Source organism: Microtus oregoni, unplaced genomic scaffold (assembly GCF_018167655.1).
Source record: "Microtus oregoni isolate MIOR12 unplaced genomic scaffold, Mior012 000002F_ref0000024, whole genome shotgun sequence".
Lineage (NCBI taxonomy): Eukaryota > Metazoa > Chordata > Mammalia > Rodentia > Cricetidae > Microtus > Microtus oregoni.
The window spans coordinates 13146750-13167863 of record NW_024543061.1 but is presented as its reverse complement, the minus strand read 5'-3'; the positions used below and the strand labels follow the sequence as shown (position 1 = coordinate 13167863).

Here is a 21114-nt window from a genome sequence, read left to right as displayed (position 1 = left end):
ACAACAAAAAATAACAACAAAAAATGTTATTAAATTTCCCTGTTAAGAAGATACAATGGCTTCCTTGCCAATCAAAAAGTCTTTAACTGTGCTGGAAGACTGCTCTGAGTAAAGCCGGGTCTGAACAAGCCTGAATCATGGGAAGGCCGGATGTGGCATCCACCTCAGGCCCAGCACTCCTGTGGTGGGAGGAGATGCAGAACCAAGAATGGCTTGAAAGTTCGTGGACCAAATAGCCTCAAATATGTAGCAGAAACACAGCAGCAGAGACATCAAGATACCTTACATAAACAAGACAGGGAGAACAGAACACGGAATGTTAGTCCCACACACGTATATAGCCCTCACATACAAAAGTTGATTCTTCACGTATGTCTCCCCCACATAAAAGTTAACAACCCCACACACATACAGCCCTCACGCATGGAAGTTATTACTTCTGCACATATAGCCCTCACACATGAAAGTTAACACCCTCATACATAACCTCCAGCAATAATTAGTACTTTTTAAAGAGCACTTATGAATGTCCCAATGACCTTTTACCATTTATGGATGATTTTAACTCAAAACCACCAGCATTGGTGGGAGATTGCCATGGCAACAACAGTATTCCAGGCTCACCCCATGTCTCAGAGAAGCAAGCATAACAGTCTTGAGAATTTTCAAAACGTGATTGAGATAACCCATGCGGAGCCCAGGGTCCTCTTTCAGAAGAGTCCATAAACTGACAATTATTTTTATGTTGGTAAAGGTGTTTTTTGTTTTGTTTTGTTTTATTTTAGGTTTTTCGAGACAGGGTTTCTCTGTGTAGTTCTGTCTGTCCTGGAACTCGATCTGTAGACTAGGCTGGCCTCGAACTCACAGAGATCCTCCTACTTCTGCCTCCCTAGTACTGGGATTAAAGGTGTGTGGCCGGGCGGTGGTGGCGCACGCCTTTAATCCCAGCACTCGGGAGGCAGAGGCAGGCGGATCTCTGTGAGTTCGAGACCAGCCTGGTCTACAAGTGCTAGTTCCAGGACAGGCTCCAAAACCACAGAGAAACCCTGTCTCAAAAAAAAACCAAAAAAAAAAAAAAAAAAAAAAAAGGTGTGTGCTATTACCACCCTATCCTTTAAAAAGAAAAATGGGCCTGGATCTTTTGGAAGAGAAGCCAGTGCTCTGAACTGCTGAGCCATCTCTCTAACGTCTAGTTTTTGCTTTTTAAAACTTTCTTTTTAAGGGTCTTTACATAACCCGTGCTGTCTCAGAAGCAGCGACAATAATCCTTGTTACCAGCTGATCTGGAAGATCTCTTGGGCCCAGAAATTCCAAGTCACTTTGGGGATCTGGTAAGAGCTTGTTTCAAAAATGGGGAATTAAGACAGTACCGACTCCTACAAGTTCTCCTTTAGCCTCTATAAGCGGTGGCATGCACGGACCCAAACATATGTGCACACAAATATTTAGAACGATTGTGATTTAGACTAAAACCTAGTGTCAAGGCACAGTCCGTGGAGATTGTCTGACCTTGGCCACGCCTGTTCCCCTTGACTCCGCCCCCGCTGCATTTCTGAGGCTCTGTTTTAAGTCCTCTGCAGCCACCGTAGCCAGGTGGCTACAGTCAAGATGGCGGCTTCCGTCTTCACGGGTGCGGTGAGAGCCGCTTCAGGTCAGTGCTCCATTGACGTCTTCCCAGAGGAAAGAACTAGCGCGGGAGGGAGTGGGCGTTTTGTTTGGAAGTTACCCGGGAGAGAAAAACCAGCAAGGTGACTTGAGGTTGGAGGTTTGCTGCGAATGTTCTCTGGGGTGGTATTCGCGTCCACCCTGCGCTAAAAAGCAGACCAGAGACAGGTAGAGGAGGCGAGGGTGACAGCCAAATCATTTTTCTGATTTAGAAATTCAGCCCGTCTCTCGCAACCTCTGATTTTGAGAGTCATGTAATTTCTCTGAATTTCTGGTTCTGTAGCGGTATATGGGACTTATCCCACCTGCGGGTTAAACACAAGCCCCGAAAGCCTCGAATTATACGGGTACACTTGAGAACCGTGTGTAACCATCACGAGACTGGCCAAGTTCGTTTTGAACTTTGCCCCTTTGATGGGGGAAATACAGGGGTGAAGGCAGAACCCGGTAGCAAATTACATTACTCAAGTATGGTAGGAGGGATCAATAAGTTAATTGCACACAAGTTATACTGTAGGGATAAAATTCTGTGGGAGAATAGACAGAAGGCCAAGAAGAAAATAAGGGACCATATAAATTTTCCAGGTACAAGAGTTTAAAATGGGACGTTTTGTGAGTTATGAAATATGTATATTGGAAAGTACATATGACATACATGAATGATTTAACAACTGTAAAGTGCACGTATGTGTAACTAACACCGGTTCAAGACAGATCCCCTTCCACCCAGTGCGTTGGCCCAGTCATTTTTCCTTTGCCTGTTCTTCCCATGGTCACTTTAGTGCCTACACCTTCTCTCAAGAACATATCTTGTCGGTACTAAACTTGACGTGTGTGCGTGTGTGCGTGCGTGTGTGTGTGTGTGTGTGTGTGTGTGTGTGTGTGAGAGAGAGAGAGAGAGAGAGAGAGAGAGAGAGAGAGAGAGAGACAGACTAGCTGTGGAATTACTGGGTCATGGGGCACATACATAAGCTGTTTTCTTTTTTTAAAAGATTTTTATTTATTAATTATGTATACAGCATTTTCCCTACATAAATGCTGCACACCAGAAGAGGGCACCAGATCTGATTACAGATGCTTGTGAGCCACCATGTGGTTGCTGGGAATTGAACTCAGGACCTCTGGAAGAGCAGTCAGTGCTCTTAACCTCTGAGCTATCTCTCCAGCCCACATAAGCTGTTTTCTAAAGGACTATGCTGTAGAAATTCATAACCCCCCTAATATGTAGTATTATCAAGCCTACACTTTTAAAAAAATATTTACTTATTTTTAAATTTGTGTGCATGAGTGTTTTGCCTAAGAGTACTGCATGTGTGCCTGGTCCCTGCAGAGGCCAGAAGAGGGCGCCAAATCCTCTGGAACTGAAGTTATGGATGGGTAGCTGGGATGTTGCTGGGAACTGAAGCCTGGTCCTCTGCAAGAGTAACAAGTGCTCTTAACTGCTGAACCATCTCTCTAGCCCGAAGACCTACATATTTTCCTCAGTCTAAAGGTTATGTAGTGGTATCCAGTGTCTTTTGATTTTTAAAAGGTTTTTATTTTTATCTGCTTGGTTTTAGTCCTGGATCCCTTACATAGATGATATAGATCAACTGATCATATATAAAAATTATTTTTGTTTGGGGGGGGGGGCTATGCATGCCACAGCAACCTTATGGAGATCAGAGGATAACTTTTTAGGAATTTTAGGAATGGTTCTTTTCCATCATGGGTTCTCCAGAGTGAACTCAAATTGTTCGGTTCCCACTGAGCCATCTCATTGGCTCTCATATGATATTTAAATTCCACTGAAAACACTTAAAAGAATTATGTAGAGACAGGGCTTTGCTATGTAGCCTAGTCTGGTCTTAAATTCTCAATCCTGCTTAGCTTCCCAAGTGCTGAGATTCCAGATGTTTGGACCCCATACCTAGCTTTCTTCAGTGCATCTTTATCTGCTGTCAGCACCGTTTAAATGTTTTCTCTGAGCCGAGCCCTCTTAAGTCCTTACTGTTTTATCTCATGCAATCCTCTCCATAAGTAGCTAATTTGAAGCGGGGGAAAATGAGTATAAGGAGGTTAAGCAATTTGCTCTTGTCCACACAGCTAGTTAAGTGGGAGAGTTAAAGTTAAAGCTGGTCTGGTTCAAACGCTGTGATTTATACAGCACACTGCCCCATTTGTTTGGTGAAATCAGGGCAGTGGACCACTGGTCTACTTGGCCGTTAGATTAGGTAGAGTTTTGTTGTTTGGAGAAAAGGTCTCACAACATAGCCCAGGTTAGCCTGGAGCATGCTATATATCTGTAGGCTTGCTTCGTACTTGTGGTGATTCTCCTGCCTCTGCCTCTGGAATGCTGGGATTGCAGGCATGGGCCCTACACCCAGATCAAACTGGTTCTGGTATTTGTTTTTTGAGATAGTATCTCTTGTAGCCCATTCTGGCCTCTAATCTGAATTCCTGCTTCCACCTCCCTTATACTGGACTTACCTTCCTGTGCCATCATACCAGGCTTGCCTTTTGTTTTTGTAGACTAACTTTATTAAGTAGAATTGACTATACTTGTATTTGTGGGTATGTTTGTGTATGAGGGTGTGTACTTGTAGGTAAATGTCTGAGGACATGTCTTGGATGTCACATTCAGGAGAATCCATCTTGTTCTTAGAGACAGGGTCTCTGGGATGTGGCGCTCAGTGATTAGGCTGGGCTGGTTGGCCAACAAATTCAGGTCTACCTGTCTCTACCTTGCCAGTGTTGGAATTACAAGTATGCCCAGTTTTTTACATGAATTCTGGGCATCAAGGTCAGGCCCTTTTTTTATTTTTGGTTTTTTGAGACAGGGTTTCTGTGTAGCTTTGGAGCCTGTTCTGGCACTAGTTCTTGTAGACCAGGCTGGCCTCGAACTCAGAGATTCGACTGCCTCTGCCTCCCGAGTGCTGGGATTAAAGGCATGCGCCGCCACCACCCTGCTAAGCTCAGGCCCTTATGTTTGTGTGGAAAACCCTTTAACATTCAAGTCATTTCCCTAGCTCTAAAATACTCATTTTTATGCATCTAGTTTTATGACAGAATTATCACCAAATTCCAATCTTAAGACATTTCCGTCATCTCGTGGGATATTTTCAGCATGTGTGTTCTTGAGTCTCATATTTTGTTGGTTAGAAGGTACTAGAGAAGTAAACTCTATGGTCATTTGAATTTGCAGAGTGGCCTTAGGGGAAATGATAAAGGATAGCCTCCAGTCCCCACATCCCTGCCTTCTCAACTCTGCCTTCTGGCTGCCCAGCCTCACTCCCACTGCCTGTTCCTGGGCATTTCTGCTATGGTTGGGAAGCAGAGCACAGCCTCTGGCAGGCCTGATCCTGCTGTTCCCATAGCTGTATTTTTTTTTCAGCACCAAGCCTTTGCTAATGTTGCTTGTCCTACCCAAAATGGGTTTTCCTCCTTCTTGGAGGGTCTGTTTATTTTCTTGTTTTCCAATAGCCTTTAAGATACTGGCCCACTTTGGGCATGGTCTCGTGTACTATAAGTGCAGACGAAAAAGCGTGCATGGCCCTTTTTCTGCTGGATTCGGTCCCAGTGCACAGAGAGGACTGCAGATCGCTACCCTTTCTGTGAGTTTATCCCCAAATAAATAAACCCTTGTTATACTCCATTCTGGATTATTGTGGAGCTCTTGGATACAATTACATGTGTGCATGACAATACATGTGCACGTGGAGGCTGGACGTTAGCATTGTCTTCTGTGGCTCTTCAGCTTATTTTTTGTGATGGGATGTCTTACTAAACCTGGGTCTCTCTAGCAAGTGCCTGTCTCTACCCCTTTCTTACCCCAGTACTGCGATGGCACCATGTTCAGCTTTGGCTTGGGTGCTGGGGATCCTAACTCAAGTTTTCATGCTTGCATAGCAAGCAGTTAACTCACTAAGCCATCACCTAGCCCTTTAAAAAATAGTTTTTAGTATTTTAATCATGTGTATTTGTGCATGTATAAGTAAGTAAGCTAGTTACTGTATTCCTTATTAAAGGCGCGTTGCACATGTGAGTGCAAATGCTGTAGGGGAGGCAGCAGATCCCCTGGAGCTGTGGGGAGGCCAGAGGCAGCAGATCCCCTGGAGCTGTAGAGAGGCTAGAGGCAGCAGATCCCCTGGAGCTGTGGGGAGGCCAGAGGCAGCAGATCCCCTGGAGCTGTGGACCACCTGATGTGGGCCTTAACCTCTGGGCTATCTCTCCAGCCCCTGTTGATTTTTTTGTGTTTGTTTGCTTTTGTTTTATGTTGTTTTGTATTTTTGAGGAAGGTTCTCATGTTTAGGCTGACCTCAAACCCGATCTGTAACAAAGGATAGCCTTGAACTCTTGATCCTCCTTCCTCCACTTTCCAGTGTTGAGATTACAGGTGAGGGCACTGTCCAGCAGTCTGTTACTGTCAGGGTAAAAGAAGCACCTCTTCTGGTTTCCTCAAGAATCTCTTCTCTTCTCTGCGTCCAGCTTTACATCATGTCTCTGATCTGCCTTGCACTGAATCTGGAGGGGCTGTCTCTCTGGGTATAAGATTGGCAGGTGGCAATCTGTCTTACGGGTATCCTGTTCCTCACTGCTGAACATACAGTTAAGACATGCCAGTCTGGAGTATATGATGATTTTAGCATTCTAAATTTTGTAAAAAACCATTATGTATATAAGAATGGGCAATTTTATTGTATGTAAGTGTATCAGTGAAGTTGATACATCAGTGATATCATATTCATTGATAACATAGCAATGAAGTTGGTCAGAAGCTTCTGTGTATCTGGTGCTCAGGAACCTTCTGGTAGGTCTAACTTGGTTTCCATGCAATGTAATATATGCGTGTATGTATCAGAGCATATTCAGTATATGTGCTTTTCTCTGTCTTTGCAGGAATATTACGGCCCCTGAATGTTTTGGCATCTTCAACCTATTGGAACTATGCCAAGAATGCCTGTCTTAAGTCTGCACTGTGCACCATTCATTTTAGACATATTCAGACACCAGTTGTCTCCTCTGCTCCAAGACTTGTCACATCTGTCGGAAGCCTGACACATGGGCCGACTGCAGCAGTCCTTAATAGGTAGAGTACGTTCCATTACATAGTTATGCAAAGTTTTCTAAAATCTTTGTGCAGTGTCGTCCTCCTTCCCCATCCATGAAGCTCTTTCTTCTATCTCTAGCACTACAAAATCCATACAGTGTGGTCAAGGCAGTTTAGAAGTAGATGATCTTGCCCTCCCTGCAGTCTATGAGGAGGGAACTATGATTGGTACCCTGATGCCCGGAACAGGAACTACAGCACTGAGCACTTCCTTTCCATCTTGCTATGTAGTTGTGAACTTAGAGGCACCCTCTGCTCAGTCTTCTGATGCTGGTATTACAGGCATGCAGCACCACGCCCGGCTTTGTGACAGTATTTGCAGCTCTGGGGAAGGAACCTAAGGCCTTGGGTGTCCTAGGTTAGTACTACTGGTGATGCTACCTCCACTCCTGGGCTCATTTCTGATGTTGTTCAGCTCTTGTTCCCGATGGAGGATGTCAGGCGAACAATAGATCAAATGAGATGCTCAGCCTATGTGGCTTGGCTGTGTGATAGTCAGTCAGATACTCAGTTAAGCACCCATAGGTACCCAGCACTGTACTTGCAGAAAGTACACAAAGATAAACAAGCTGAAGTCCTCAAGCAGTTTATGCTCAGGTAGGGAGACAGGTAAGAAACTGTGTGGTTAAAATACAGGGATAGATTCTCTCATAGTGATTGAGTGGGTGAGTTTTATTCTTGTTAGGAAATTGGACCTACAGTCTTGTATGTGCTAAACACAGTTCTACCTCTCCCTTACGGGCAGATTTTAGAAGGCTTGAAGTTGGGAAGGGTGCCACCCTTTGTGCTTACTGTCACATGAAGTAATGTGCTGTGCTAAAGGTCAGTTCCCTCCGGTGGAGCTGTTAATGTCTCGTCTGTCACTCAGTCTGATTGCTACATTTTACAAACTGTATTTAGAGTGGCCGCACTGGTTCCCAGTGTCCTGAAGCCGCCAGTCAGAACTCTAACATACTGCAGCAAACGGAAAGGCAAGAGGAAGACAGTAAAATCGGTTGTGCATCGGTTCCTGCGACTTCATTCTGGCCTTTGGCTGAGGAGAAAGGTGAGTCTTTACTGTTACCTGGCTGAAAGACAGGAAGTTAAGATGCAGCTGAATTCAGTGGTGTGCTCGCTAATCTTCCTAGTAGCTCCTTGGTGTTGTCCGAGAGGCCAGCTCTGCAGGCATCCGTGCCCATCCTTGTGCAGAGAAAGGCACGCACGTGTGAATAAAGTAGAGCATTATTCAGAGTGGTCAAGTCTCCAGTAAGGCAGGCGCAGTCACTATTGGAAGCCTGAAAGGCTTATCCCCTCTCTTAGAGACAGCCTAAATTTGTAGGTGAATGTGTGGATTAGACCTCAGCTCATTGCTCCAGTGAGACAAGCTTGTGGTTCCTAGCCGGCAGGAGCTCAGGGGTCTGGAAGATGTTGCATGGCAGTTTCCATGCTTCCTTTTATTATGCCAGGTCCTTTAGTGTGAAATGAGTGATTTTTTTTCCCTTTATTTCTAGTACCTCTTTTGTTTTAAATTTATTTTTATATTACATGTATGTGTTTGCCTGCATGTAGTTATGTTCACCATGAGCATGCCTGGTGCCTGCAGAAGCTGGAAGATGGCATTTGATTCCTAGAATTGGAATTAAAGATGATTGTGTGCTGTCTTGTGGGTTCTCTGTAAGAATAGCAAGTGCTCTTAGTCCCTCCAGCCCCTGTATGTTCCTGGTATTGGGCTCCGGACTTTTGGTCTATACTACAGAAGTCCTGATAGTCTTTAGCAGTAGTCAACCCAGTTTGTGTCTTGTGCAGAAAGTCCTGCTTCATCAAAGTCTAATTTTATTTTTACTTTGTTAAGTTGATTATTATTAGGTAGGGGACATACCACAGCATGCGTTTGGAGGTCAGAGGGCAGCTGTGTGGAGTCTGTCTGTCCTTCCACCTTCCATGGGTTTGGGGGCTGCTTTTCCTCCACCTTTACTTGGGTTCAAGAGCTGACTCAGGTCAACAGGCTTTTGAGGCGAGCGCCTTTATTGCCTGCGTCATTTGGAAAACAAAAGTCTGGGTTAGCTCTTGCTAATTACAAAATCTGGAAGTATTTTCTGGGGCATGGTTTCATCCAGGCCACCCTAACTCTTATAATTTATTCCTTGCTTCTGTTTCTGACCTAGAAGCCAAGGTTTCTAGTGTTTTCATTGTGGTCCTGTTGCAGAGTCATCTTAGGATGCTAGTGGTGATGAACAGGACTCTATAAAGATAACATCACAGTCACCTGTCCACCACACCCTGCTGCCTTTATGATTTTAAAAATGTCTTTGTAACGTTATCTCATAGGCGGGCTATAAGAAAAAATTATGGAAAAAGACAACGGCAAGAAAGAAGCGCTTGAGGGAATTTGTGTTCTGCAACAAGACCCAGAGTAAACTCCTAGATAAAATGACAACGTCTTTCTGGAAGAGGCGCAACTGGTACGCTGGTGATCCTTACCAGATGTACCACGATCGAACGAACCTGCGAGTATAGTTCAGAGCTTTCCTAGGTTCCCAGCTGTGGAATGTGGATCTCTGTGTACATGTACTTGCAGAAGTGAGTATGTGATAAACTGTAAACTGTACCACCTGATAGACAAACAGAATAGCACCATTGTGCTTTAAAATAAAGGTCCATGCATCCTGGAGTTGGTCATGGAACTGAAAGTTAAGTTTTTTGTGCATTATTTCCAATAATGGTAATGGTTGCGAAGAATCTCAAGTGAGGAAAAACACGAAAAGACTCTTCAATAGTGGAGAGTTAGGATTGCATCTAGGGCCTCGCATATGCTGAATAGACATTCTGCATGCCTACCCTCAATATAAGGCATGATACATTTACCCTGGAACTCAGGAACCACCTCACAGTTTGACCTACTTCTGAGACTTCCCCACCCCAGCTTTGGGAAGGGTGGAGTTGGATAGAGCAGATAGATGCCTTGTCTCTGCCACGTAGGTGACTACCCATCCCTCTTTTTCTTGGATGTGCTTATGTAAAGTTTGTGTTCCCTCAGACTATTCAATGTGAACCTGTGGGGTTCCTTTTAACATTACAGCCCTTGGCTCATGTTATTTCTTGTCTCTTATTGCTGAGAGACTCCTAAGTGGGCCAGCTTGCCCATTTAAATAAATCTTAATCCATGCCACCATGCAATGTAGAGATTGCCTGTGTCTTAGTTGTATTAGCAGGTTCAAGTGGAATGAAAAAGCAGTTGTGAGCAGTTCTGCAAAGGGGTGACACAGGGTAGCAGTGTAGTTTCATCTTGTGTCCTGGGTTCTTTGTGTTCATGACAGTTATTTATTTTATTGTAACAGGATACTTTTTGTAAAAGTAAACCACCTTTCCATATACCCTTCTTGAAACACATATATAATAAACTTTTATCCATTTTTTCTTTTCATCTTTAATTTTTATTTTTTACACATGAGTGTTTTGCCTGCATGTATGTATGTATGTGCACCATGTGGTGCCTGGTGCCTTTGGAGGCCAGAAGAGGATTGTTTGGTCCACTGGCATTGGAACTACACATGGTCGTGATCCACCATGTGGGTGCTGGGATTGACCTGGGTCCTCTGCAGGCACAGCCAGTGCTCTCAACTGTTAAACTGTCTCCAGTCATCTGCCCAGTATTTAAAAGGTTTTAAACATTTTTTTAAAGTTTATCCACTTGGGATTTCTTATTTTCATTTGTAAGAATAAGCTTTTTTCAAGAATCTCTAAAATTACATTGTGGAAACCAAGGGGATAAGAAATACCTGCCATTTGAGGAGACTGGCGGGCTGCCCACTGCGCTCAGAGGGCAGAAGTGGAAGAGGCCTTGGCCACACCACCCTGAATGCACATGACTTTGCCAGCTCTCGGAAGCTAAGCGGGTCCCTGTTAGTACTGGGATGGGAAATGATGAAGAGTTACATATTATTTACTTATGTGCACGGGATGGCCGCAGTCCAACGCAACAACTCTAGCGCTCTGGTCGGAATTATCTGGAAGCATTTGCAAACAAAGCAGCTTGCCAAATTGAAGACTCCCATTAAATAGAATTATGAAATACTGTTTGAAACCTTATTCTACTAAACCATTTAGTAGAATAAGATAATTGAAGTTCTGTGTCATGTCAGGCCATGAATTTGAGGCCATTCATCGAAGCCAGTGCTTGTGTTCATTAAACGGAGAGGGATGTGGAATGACGTGAAACCAGAAAGCCGAGCATGTATGTATTTGTGAGACCAGGCACGCAACTTGAGCACCTCATACTCCACATGGCTTCTGTTCTGGTGGCTTTTCCTCTCTGCCACACTCCTGAGGTGGCAGAAGCTGAGTACCGAGGGGCTTCTGCATTTCCTCACCTGCGCAGCTCCCGCTTCCAGCACATCTGTGGCACTGGGGAGAGCTGGTGCTGCAGAAACTAAGGAAGAAGGGGCTGGAGAGATGGCTCAGAGATTAAGAACATTGCCTGTTCTTCCAAAGGTCCTGAGTTCAATTCCCAGCAACCACATGGTGGCTCACAACCATCTGTAATGGGGTCTGGTGCCCTCTTCTGGCCTGCAGATATACACACAGACAGAATATTGTATACATAATAAATAACTAAATAAACAAACAAATAAATAAATAAATATTTGAAAAAAAAAAGAAAGAAACTAAGGAAGAAGACACCGTATAGCCCCATAACTTCTCTAGGCTCAGTGGGGATGTTTTGGGTCTCTGCTACATGGCCTCAGCACCTTGGCGTCTCCAGTGGCCAAGGACAGGCTAGGCAGGGAAGGACCAGCAGCCACAGGCCATGGTAGATGGGCTGCAGGCACTCTGTGTATGGGTTTCACACGTAGCTTTTGTTTGTGGGTAGGGGAGTTTTTCATCAGAGCTGAGTTTTTAGTTTGACCGTAAAGCAGTTTGCATTAGGGCCTGCCTAAATGATGTTCAGGTATAATTGTTTACGTACATGTAATTTGTTAAACACTCGCTATATTTCAGTATATCTGCACAAATCTGCCGGGCCTCATCATTAGCCTTACAGCGGAGCTAGCATTTATCCCTGATATAAACTGGAGGCCACTAAAGCTTACAGAGGCTTAAATAATACTCTGAATTCACCTTATGCGATCTAGAACTCCTGTCTAACTCTTTGGGATCTTGTGTGCTTCCTTTGATTTTCTAACTAGATAGGACAACTCAGATTTTAATCAACCAATAACTGATCCGACACTAGTAAATCCTTCATTACTTTACCAATTCAGTTCAGAAGTTGTGTGACTTGGCTTTCTACCTGTCAACTCTGTTGGGGCATGGCCCTAACTCAGTAAACGAATAAATGAATGGATTTCTAGCCTTTCTTCCCATCTCTTCTGTTTTCTGCCCTCTGAACCTACCATTTTCCAGTCTGTACTGTATAAACAAAGGAAACAGAACTGTGATTGGCTCTGAAGCTTCAAGGTCCTCTGTGACTTCCAGCAAAGCTGGAGGGATCCCGTTGCTTTATTGTTGGCTGGTTTTTGAAATAGTCTCCTTAACCAGGGCTGGCTTCAAATTCACGGGTAACTGAGGATGACCTTGAACTTCTGACCCTCCCTCTCCACCTCCCTGGTTTCTGGGATGATAGGACTGTGCCATCACGTCCTGTTCTGTGGTGCTGGACAGGAACCCAGCGCCTCGAGCCTTCTATTCAAGCACTCTTGACGGCTAAGGCCCCCAGTGCCTGATGCTCATGGTTTAAAGGCGAGGGGTGCATAGTGTTGAGGGCATCTTCACCATCCACAGTGGCGCCACGTATGTGCAAGCCTGTTCTAATCTGCATAGGTGAAGAACACACTCAAGGAAACGGCTACCCAGTGGTCTACTCACTAAAGTGAAGCTGCCTACCAGTGAGCTACTCAGTTTCCCAGGAACCCAGGTTCCACTGATCTCTAAAACAGTACAACAGCGACACCTTACCGTTACTATTTGTGTGATCATCTGGGCTTACGAAACATGTATCAGTGCTGTCATCCTATATAGTGGGCAAGTTTCCAGGCTAGGGAGTAGTTAAGCATTCAGTTTCTAACCCTTGTTACCTTCTACATTTAAAATTAAATTTTAATTAATTTATTATTTATAATTTTATGTTTGTTTTGTATTTTTGAGGCAATCTCATTGTGTCCCAGGGCTGCCTCAATCTCTGTATTGCGAGAATTCCCTTGACTTCTGATCTTCCTGCTTCTGCCTCCGGTGCTGGGACTGCAGGTGTGTCCCACCGTATCTGCTTTATATGGTGCTAGGGATTGGACTCAGAGCTTCGTGCATGTTAGTCAGGCACTCTGCCAACTGAGCTACATCCCTAGACCCCTCCCACGTTGAAAAACTTATATTACATTTTAATGATATAATTTTGGGGTGGGGTGGAGTATGTGTGCCACAGTGAGTGGAGGCCAGAGGACAGCTTGCAGGAGTGTCTTCTCTCCTACCACGCAGGGCCCACTCCTACTGTGCAGCTCCCAGGATTTTGCTGTTGTTGTTTGATTGGTTTGGTTTTTTTTGTTTTTATTTTTTTTGTTGTTGTTGTTGTTTTTCAAGACAGGGTTTCTCTGTGTAGCCCTGGCTGTCTAGGAACTCATTCAGTAGACCAGGTTGGTCTCTTACCTCAGAGGTTGGACTGCCTCTGCCTCCTGAGTGCTGGGATTAAAGGCATGTGCCACCACCCCCCAGCGTGTCCCAGGGTTTAAACTTGAGTCCTCAGGCTTGCTGGCCAGCACTTCTGCTTAAGTATCTCACCATCCCTCCCTACATTTTCAACACGTGTTTTGGAGTTGCTGAAATGGTACGGTGGCTAAGAATGCTAAGAGGACCCAAGTTTGGACTGTAATTCTAGCTCTACGGGATCTGATGCCCTCTTCTGGCCTATGTTCTGGGTATCTGCACTCTTGTATACAGGCACACACATACACATAATTTGCTGAAAGCCAGGCCAATCCAGGACTTTCTTGGAGGCCCCAGTGAAAGGACAAAAGGAACCTAGTTCTGTGACCTGGCCAAAGGTGTGAAGCTAGGGCCAAGCCCTTAAAGGAGTTAAGGTTTTGGTTTCTGGGAACTTGGCTTTTTCCCTTGAAGAGACTGGAGTTATCGGTCCCAGTGCTGATGTGTGCCGGGTCTCTGATGCCCTGGAGATACCCTGTGTGCCCTTGTGCAGCACTGTTTGATCAGCTTCCGCTGATATCATCCCACTGTACGATGGCTTTCTGCTGACTCGGCCCCGCCCCTCCCCGTAAACTATATATAAGATGTTATACTTCTTTTTTTAAAAAATATTTTTTATTTATTATGTATACAATATTCTTTCTATGTGTATGCCTGCAGGCCAGAAGAGGGCACCAGACCTCATTACAAATGGTTGTGAGCCACCATGTGGTTGCTGGGAATTGAACTCAGGACCTTTGGAAGAGTAGGCAATGCTCTTAACCGCTGAGCCATCTCTCCAGCCCGATGTTATACTTCTTAAGAAGCTTGTCTGGGATAAGAAATAGCTTGTGCATCACCTCCCAAGCCCAGCTTTTATCTTTATCTTCTCACCTCCTGGAATTCCCCCTTAGGACCACTGAGGAATGACTTGACAGTCTTTGTCAATAATTGTTTAGAAACCACCAAAATAAGAAATCCTTTTTTAAAAAAGTATTTCCTCTTTCCTCATAAGCCCAACATTACAATTTTTTTTTTTAAAGAAAATGTTAAGACTTTATTCAAGATGTTTACCAGGCATTATAACGACAGCAGAGCTTCAGCCTTCGGAATACTGCAGTTTACACCCCTTAGAGACACAGTTCAGGGTACTATTTAGTTACAGCTCACTCTAGAGAGACTTCAGAAATAAGATAGAGGAAGTGTGCACAGTCACAATCCGGAACGTCAACTGCTGAGGGTTCGCTGTCCGAAGATGAAGCGCATCCTTTGCCACTTCAAATACTGTGCGAGCTGAAGACTGGGAAAGCTATGCGACATTGTGGTCGATGAGCACTCTTAACACAAACACATGGGCAGGTTACCACGGAGAACGTACACATCGAAGGCCAGCAGAGTGAGCAAGCTCACCACACAAAGTCAGGAGAGGTTACGACTAAATCTCCAGTTGATGGGCGTGAGCTCTCACCTCACGTCTTCAGAAATGGCCATGTCCTCCAAGGCGAGCAGCTCAAAGCCAAGACAAGCGCAGACCTTTGAACCAGCACTTTGTAAACAGCCCGTGTCTAAGTCAGCAAACTAGAAACATTCATTTTTCTCGTCTAGACAGCACCACACCACTCCACGGACAGGGACATTCACATCATATGTCAGTCCACATACAAGTGCACAGCTTGTCGGAAAAGTAAACACGACCGCTGCGCTCGGCTCTATAGTGAGTGTCTTTAAGAGAGGAGACGACCCTCTAGTCAACACTTGAAGGAAAAGTAGTTACATTTACAATAAGACAATGATTTAGACACCTTTCTATTTTAAATCTCGAGCAAGAATGCGGCACGCCCGAGAGGAGTGCTTCACACTGGGTTTTGGCATCGCTGAGTACAAGCTTGGTAGCCTAGACATGCTCTGACTTCCCATAGTAAAATGGCGAAAATACAACAGGACTTGAACTCTGCTCCTAAAGCCATTGATTTGGGGGGAGTGGGCTGGGGGGGGGGCGGGCTGCAAAGCGGCTTCTCAGGCTTTTCTGCACCTGTTTCTCTTCATCCCAGATACACCCAACCAACAGGTTTGTACATTGTACAGGGCATCATGTCGCCTGTCTGGAGCTGTTGAAGAGGACAGATGTTTTTAACGGGTTCAGATGGGTGTGGGCCATAGGCAGACTCTTTGCCCTCCCAGTCACCAGCTTCTAAGTTAGTTCCCTAGGGTTAGTTCTCTAGGGTTAGTACTAAAATACAAAATCATGTTGGTAGAATTTCACTAGGTGTATCTGGCAGCAATGAACTTCAACTGAAACCCTCTGTGAAGCAGCCAACGTGCAGCTAACGTAGCCTGGCAGTCTCCCAGCGTATGCATGTGTAGCTCGGTAATGGAGCGGTTTGTAATGGAGCCTGTCAGCAGTTACTGCCGGTCTATGTGGTATACAACACTACTTCTCTAGTCCTCAGGGCATAGCTATGAACAAATACAATCCAAATAGGAGTAACTGGGTTGGGACCACTGCATGCATTACACGGAAAGGAAACACCAGCTCTAAGCACAAACAGACTAGCCCTACAATTTGGCTCAGCTCTCAGAGGGGAGGGCAGCTCCACAGACCACCATGCTATCTAAGTCAGATACTTGTCAAGTTCTCCCTTCAGTCCTGGCTTGTGTAAAACATCCACAACGACACGGAGTGAGCGTGAGTGTCAGTCCACCCGGTTCATCTTCACACAAGCCAGGAGGGGGCAAAAGCCACGGCTGCCTGTGGACCTCAGCCTCGGTCCTCCCCAGATCCTGCCTTCTTGTGGTTCTGTGAGCAGCTCGTGGTTTCGGAGCACATCTGAAACAAAGCCTAGTTCTAGCTTTTCCTCTTTGCTTAGTGTTCTCTAAAACAAGGCGCTCAGATGTAGGCTCTTCCTCTTGGAGAAATCGGCCACGGCACTGGTCCCTGAAGGAGAAATACTCTTGCCAAGTGATTGGAGATACTTGGAATTCTTCCAGCAGCTGAGTTACCACCCCTCCCCCCCCAAAAGGTTCTGCTAAGGGTGAGCCGTCTGCCTGCCTGAGGCAGTTCCAATGCCCTCCGAAGGGCTCAGACGCTTCTGATCTTGAACCCAAGGAGATGTACTTCCTTTCTCTTCCCTGACTCAGCAACCTTCCTTCCTGCTGCCGAGAGCCTGCACTCGGGCTCAGCTCTGCTCTGCTGAATACACAGCCACGTGAAGGACGTGGGCCATCTTCCTGCAGGAGAAGACATGCCCTACTGGCACTGGCTTTGCAAGCAGGTTGGAGACATTGTCTAGAATCAAAATATTTGTCTACATTTCCATTTTGTTGCAGTCCTCTCACTTATCAGAACCTCTAGCAGCCCTTGCAAGTTCATTCCATTGAGCTAAAAGCCGTAAATATGTACATCATAGTCCAATGCATTAGTACCCTGAACAACAAAGAGGGTTTTTAAAATGACCACTTCGTTTGCATTTACAGGACCGAAAACTATGCAACAAATAAATTACAAATGTCCATCTCAGCAGCAGGGTAAGAGAGCTTATGTATCTAAAAACACTGGGGCCACAATGACAATCCAGCTGCGGGACATTACTAACCCCAGAAGACGGAAAGGTCACCCTCCACCACCGCCTTTAGCCTTTAGCCTCTCCCCAGCAGGAACAAGAAGGGAAGAACAGAAGAGTCTTAAAGGCAGAAGAGGGGAGTAAGTAAAGGCCATGTCTGTGAGGCTGCACACACAAAGCACACCCAGCCTGTGGACTGCCGTGGTACTAGTGACTAGCTCTTTAAGGCAGAGGAGAGACATCTGTGGATCCGGTGCTGTTGGCTCATCTCGCTCACGTGGTTTCAGTGGCCGAGGATGAGGTACTTTTCTTCCTGAAGCGAGACCGAAGGATTCTAGGCGGTGCCTGGTAGAGGAAGCAGAGACAGGGCATCCTCCATGTGAATGAAGTGGGGGAGCTTGGGGACAGCATCTGGGGAAGGGATACTGAGACATCATCTCCTTTGGCCAGCTTCCCTAGCAGGTAGAGCTGGGGTCCCCACAACAGGAATCAGCTCCTACGGTCCTATCCTTGTACCATGGAAGGTGAGGCTGAGCCCCCTGAGAAGGCCATCACGCCTTCTTGAGTCCAAAGGAAGACGGCTCCAGCCCTTTGCTTATTTCCAGGTCCTCTGGGAACTGTTTTCTGGTGTATGCTTCAAACTTCAGTCTTTATTCTGGATGTGAAATCTTTTAGTATCCAGCAGGCCACACCACAAAGGCCAACAGCACCTCATCTCCCCAACAATGACTGCAGGGACTTTCTCTTAGGGAGGCACAAGCCACAGGAGGCATTTTGATCCAAATAAGGGAAAGGGAAGGTGTTCTCCTAGCATGCCACCCAATAGGGTCCCCAGAGCTGGCCCTGACCCACTGTCCACAGCCTGAGCTTCTCTGCCAGGACAGAGAACTTTCCCCCCGTACTGTCAACCACTGTCCCTTCTGACAGGAAGTCCTATTGCTCCTTTCTCTGTCTTGACACTTCTGGTCCTCCTGAGCTTGTCTAGGAGACCTCTTGACTCTGACCTGCCTGGCCACACAGCCACCTTTGTCTCTCATCATGGCCTGGTCAGTGTTGTTCATTAGAGACAGGTGGCCATGAGATAGATCATTTTGTAGCCCAGGCTGGACTCAAACTTGTGTTGATCCTCCTGCTTCAGCCTCCACAGTGAGCAGAGCTGACAGATGTGCTCCACACCTGGGCTCATACACTACCAAGTGAGCACTCGCCCTACAAGATGCACACCTCCAGTTCCTTTTCCTTACAGTGGTTTGTACACATAGCAGAGGGCTTTGTACCGGGCGCAGGGAGTGGGACATCAGACTGAGGTGAGGCCACTATTTGCTGGTGACTGACCCAAGTGGGGAATGGGTTCAGCGTCCCCCAGATCCCTCAGGCCACAGTTTCACTGGTAGGAAATGTTCACTGTCCCTCCTGGATAGAGACTGAGACAGCAGCAATCAAAACCTCCTTTTTTAGGCACCCATTTCTTGGACATTAGCAGGGGAGCTGTGTGCAATGCTTTAAACAAACCCCAGCTAGGTGTGGTGGGGCACACCTGTTACCGCAGAATGCCGCAGGCAGAGGCAGGAGGGGCGGGAGTCTGTGGCCCGCATCCACTCTAGAGGGGGTTTGATTGAGGCCATCATGGGCTACAGAATGAGACCCTCTGTCTGTCTGTCTCTCTCTCTCTCTCTCTCTCTCTCTCTCTCTCTCTCTCTCTCTCTCACACACACACACACACACACACACACACACACACACAAAGCATGATCCCTTGGGCATGGGATATTTAGAGTGAATTTTTCCATTATGAGGTTTCCCAGACTCTGAAGCCAGATAGGACTAGTCCAGTACTTAGAACTAACCCATACCGGCTGGTTGGGGACATAACTCTGTGGTAGAGTGTGTGCTAATATATTTGGGAGGCCCTGGTTTGATCCTCAGCACTAAAGAAGAGGTGGGGGAAAGAATATTTGAGAGAATATGAACGATCCATCTTGGGCGGGAATGAAGGGACTCCTACATCTGAGGTGGCTGTAGCTTCCATTCCTGAGGAAACAAAAAAACTAGGCCTCCGTGTTTATGAAGGGGGTGTCTCTGAGCATCTCATCTGATTCTCACAGGGCCCTCTATTTTTTTGTTTGTTTGTTTTTGGTTTTTGTTTTGTTTTGTTTTGTTTTGTTTTTTCGAGACAGGGTTTCTCTGGAGCTTTAAAGCCTGTCCTGGAACTCACTCTGTAGACCAGGCTTGCCTCAAACTCACAGAAATCTGCCAGCCTCTGCCTCCCGAGTGCTGGGATTAAAGGTGTGTGCCACCACTGCCCGGCCGGTCCCTCTAATTTTGTGACAGGAATCATGACTTTCTCACAATGGACCCCCAGTCCAGAGAGCTCAGTACACAGTGAACCAGAGAGGAACCAAATGGCTTTGTCCTGAGCCAGTGACTACTGACTCTCCACCTGTATCACAGAACACAACCCCTGAGTGTCAGGCATGGTCTTTCTGCTGCCACACCCGTCGGCATCCCAACCGGCCATAGTGCCAAGTATACTGTTTCCTGACAACTTTAAAGAAGCGTGGTGCTGGAGAAATGGCTCATCTAATGAGGTACTAACTGCCAAGCCTGACCTGATTTCCATCCCTAGAACTGATTCCACATGTGTGTGCATGTATGTGCACATGCAAACACACACACACACACACACACACACACACACACACCCCTTGGCACGTAGCTAGAGGCTACCAGGTGGCTTATCCTACCTGTTTGATGGGGAAGCACTCAGAGAATGTTGAGTATTACAAGTGATGCTGTTCTCAGGACCCCCAGATCTTTAGCGCAGACATCTGCTCCAGCCCTCCCACACCATGTACCTCTAGTGCAGACATCTGCTCCAGCCCCCACACACCATGTATCTCTAGTGCAGACATCTGCTCCAGCCCCCCATGCACCATGTATCTCTAGTGCAGACATCTGCTCCAGCCCCCACACACCATGTATCTCTAGTGCAGACATCTGCTCCAGCCCCCCCACACCATGTACCTCTAGTGCAGACATCTGCTCCAGCCCCTCACACACCATGTACCTCCAGGGGCAACTCCGTCCTCCTCGGGGCCTTATACTTGTACATGAACTCCAACAGGTCCTCCTCCTCCTCGTCAGAAAACGCCAGTGGGCTTTGGACCTGGTGGGGCTCCCAGGACTTCACACCACCCTCATTCACATCTCCCTCAACCACTTAATGTCCATCTAACAGAGGAGACAGAGTTCAGTGGGGAGGGGTCAGTGGAGAAAGGAGCAAGGGTGGGCAGGAGGGTGAGATTAGGTACACAGCACGACAAACCTGTTAGGACAACCAGGGGCCCAGGTCCAAAGAAGCTGCACTGTCTTGTATGTGTGTGTGTGTGAGAGAGTGTGTGTGTCTGTGTGTGTAAGTGAGTGTGTGTGTGAAGGTAACTGGAAGACTTGGCAGCTTGCAGATAATCAACTGTAGGCTCAGAAGCCACTGAACAGCCACCTGGAGGATGGGGGAAGACGCTGAGACCCTTGAGCTGGCACCGGTAGAGTGCTCAAGAGAAACCTCTTCTCCGAGAACAAGAGCTGTGCTCCTGAGGAGTGGCCCCCGGCTTTCTAAACTGTATGCACAGGCGATGTTTACAGTGCAGTCGGTACCCCAGTGCATGCAGCACTAGGAGTTCTGTGGGGGACGAGATGTAACACGCCGAGAGACCTCAAGGGACAGCTTTAAACTGAGCTGTGCAGATTTTTCATTTCAAAGGACCCGGTGCTAGACAGCAGAGGGTCCTCATTTCAATGCAAAATCTGAATGTATCTGCCACCCCACCCCCACCTGACAGCAAGATTCCTATTTCAGGCTAACTTGAATGAACTATAGGCATAGCTCCAGAATTAACTTGGCTCATTGAATGCAGTCGTGCTACCGAGCCAGGAGGCCCTGGCTTAGTTAGTATGTAAATTATTCTCTGCGTATACCCAGTTTATCTGGCATCTACAGACATGTCTTTCTATTCTTTGTGTGCTGTCGCCGCCCAAAACCACAGAAGGTAGAGCTAGAGGGCCCACAGCTCCTCTGGCTCCACCACTCTGAGGCCTGCAGGCAGAAACCTGAGCTTTCTGGGGTACCCTGCTACTGATCCTAAAATCACA

General features: G+C 46.4%; 2 protein-coding genes across 3 annotated transcripts in view; one reads left to right on the top strand and one right to left on the bottom strand.

Moving 5' to 3' along the window:
* Window positions 1-1589: 1589 nt before the first annotated feature.
* On the top strand, window positions 1590-9428 carry Mrpl35 (mitochondrial ribosomal protein L35). Its single transcript, XM_041640307.1, has 4 exons — window positions 1590-1651; window positions 6544-6733; window positions 7655-7799; window positions 9062-9428. The coding sequence occupies exons 1-4, from the start codon at window positions 1609-1611 to the stop codon at window positions 9248-9250; spliced, it is 567 nt and encodes a 188-aa protein (XP_041496241.1). The 5' UTR covers window positions 1590-1608; the 3' UTR covers window positions 9251-9428.
* A 4698-nt stretch (window positions 9429-14126) lies between these two features.
* The window catches only part of Reep1 (receptor accessory protein 1), a 100329-nt gene continuing 93341 nt past the window's right edge, over window positions 14127-21114 (bottom strand). The window contains exons 8-9 of one of the 2 annotated variants that reach the window (XM_041641371.1): window positions 20033-20184; window positions 14127-17310 (exon numbers count right to left, since the gene is read on the bottom strand). In XM_041641371.1, the coding sequence (XP_041497305.1) occupies window positions 17239-17310; window positions 20033-20184 (224 nt within the window). In that variant the 3' untranslated portion in view covers window positions 14127-17238. The remainder of the gene's footprint in view (window positions 17311-20032; window positions 20185-21114) is intronic. The other variant, XM_041641364.1, reaches the window with a different exon arrangement.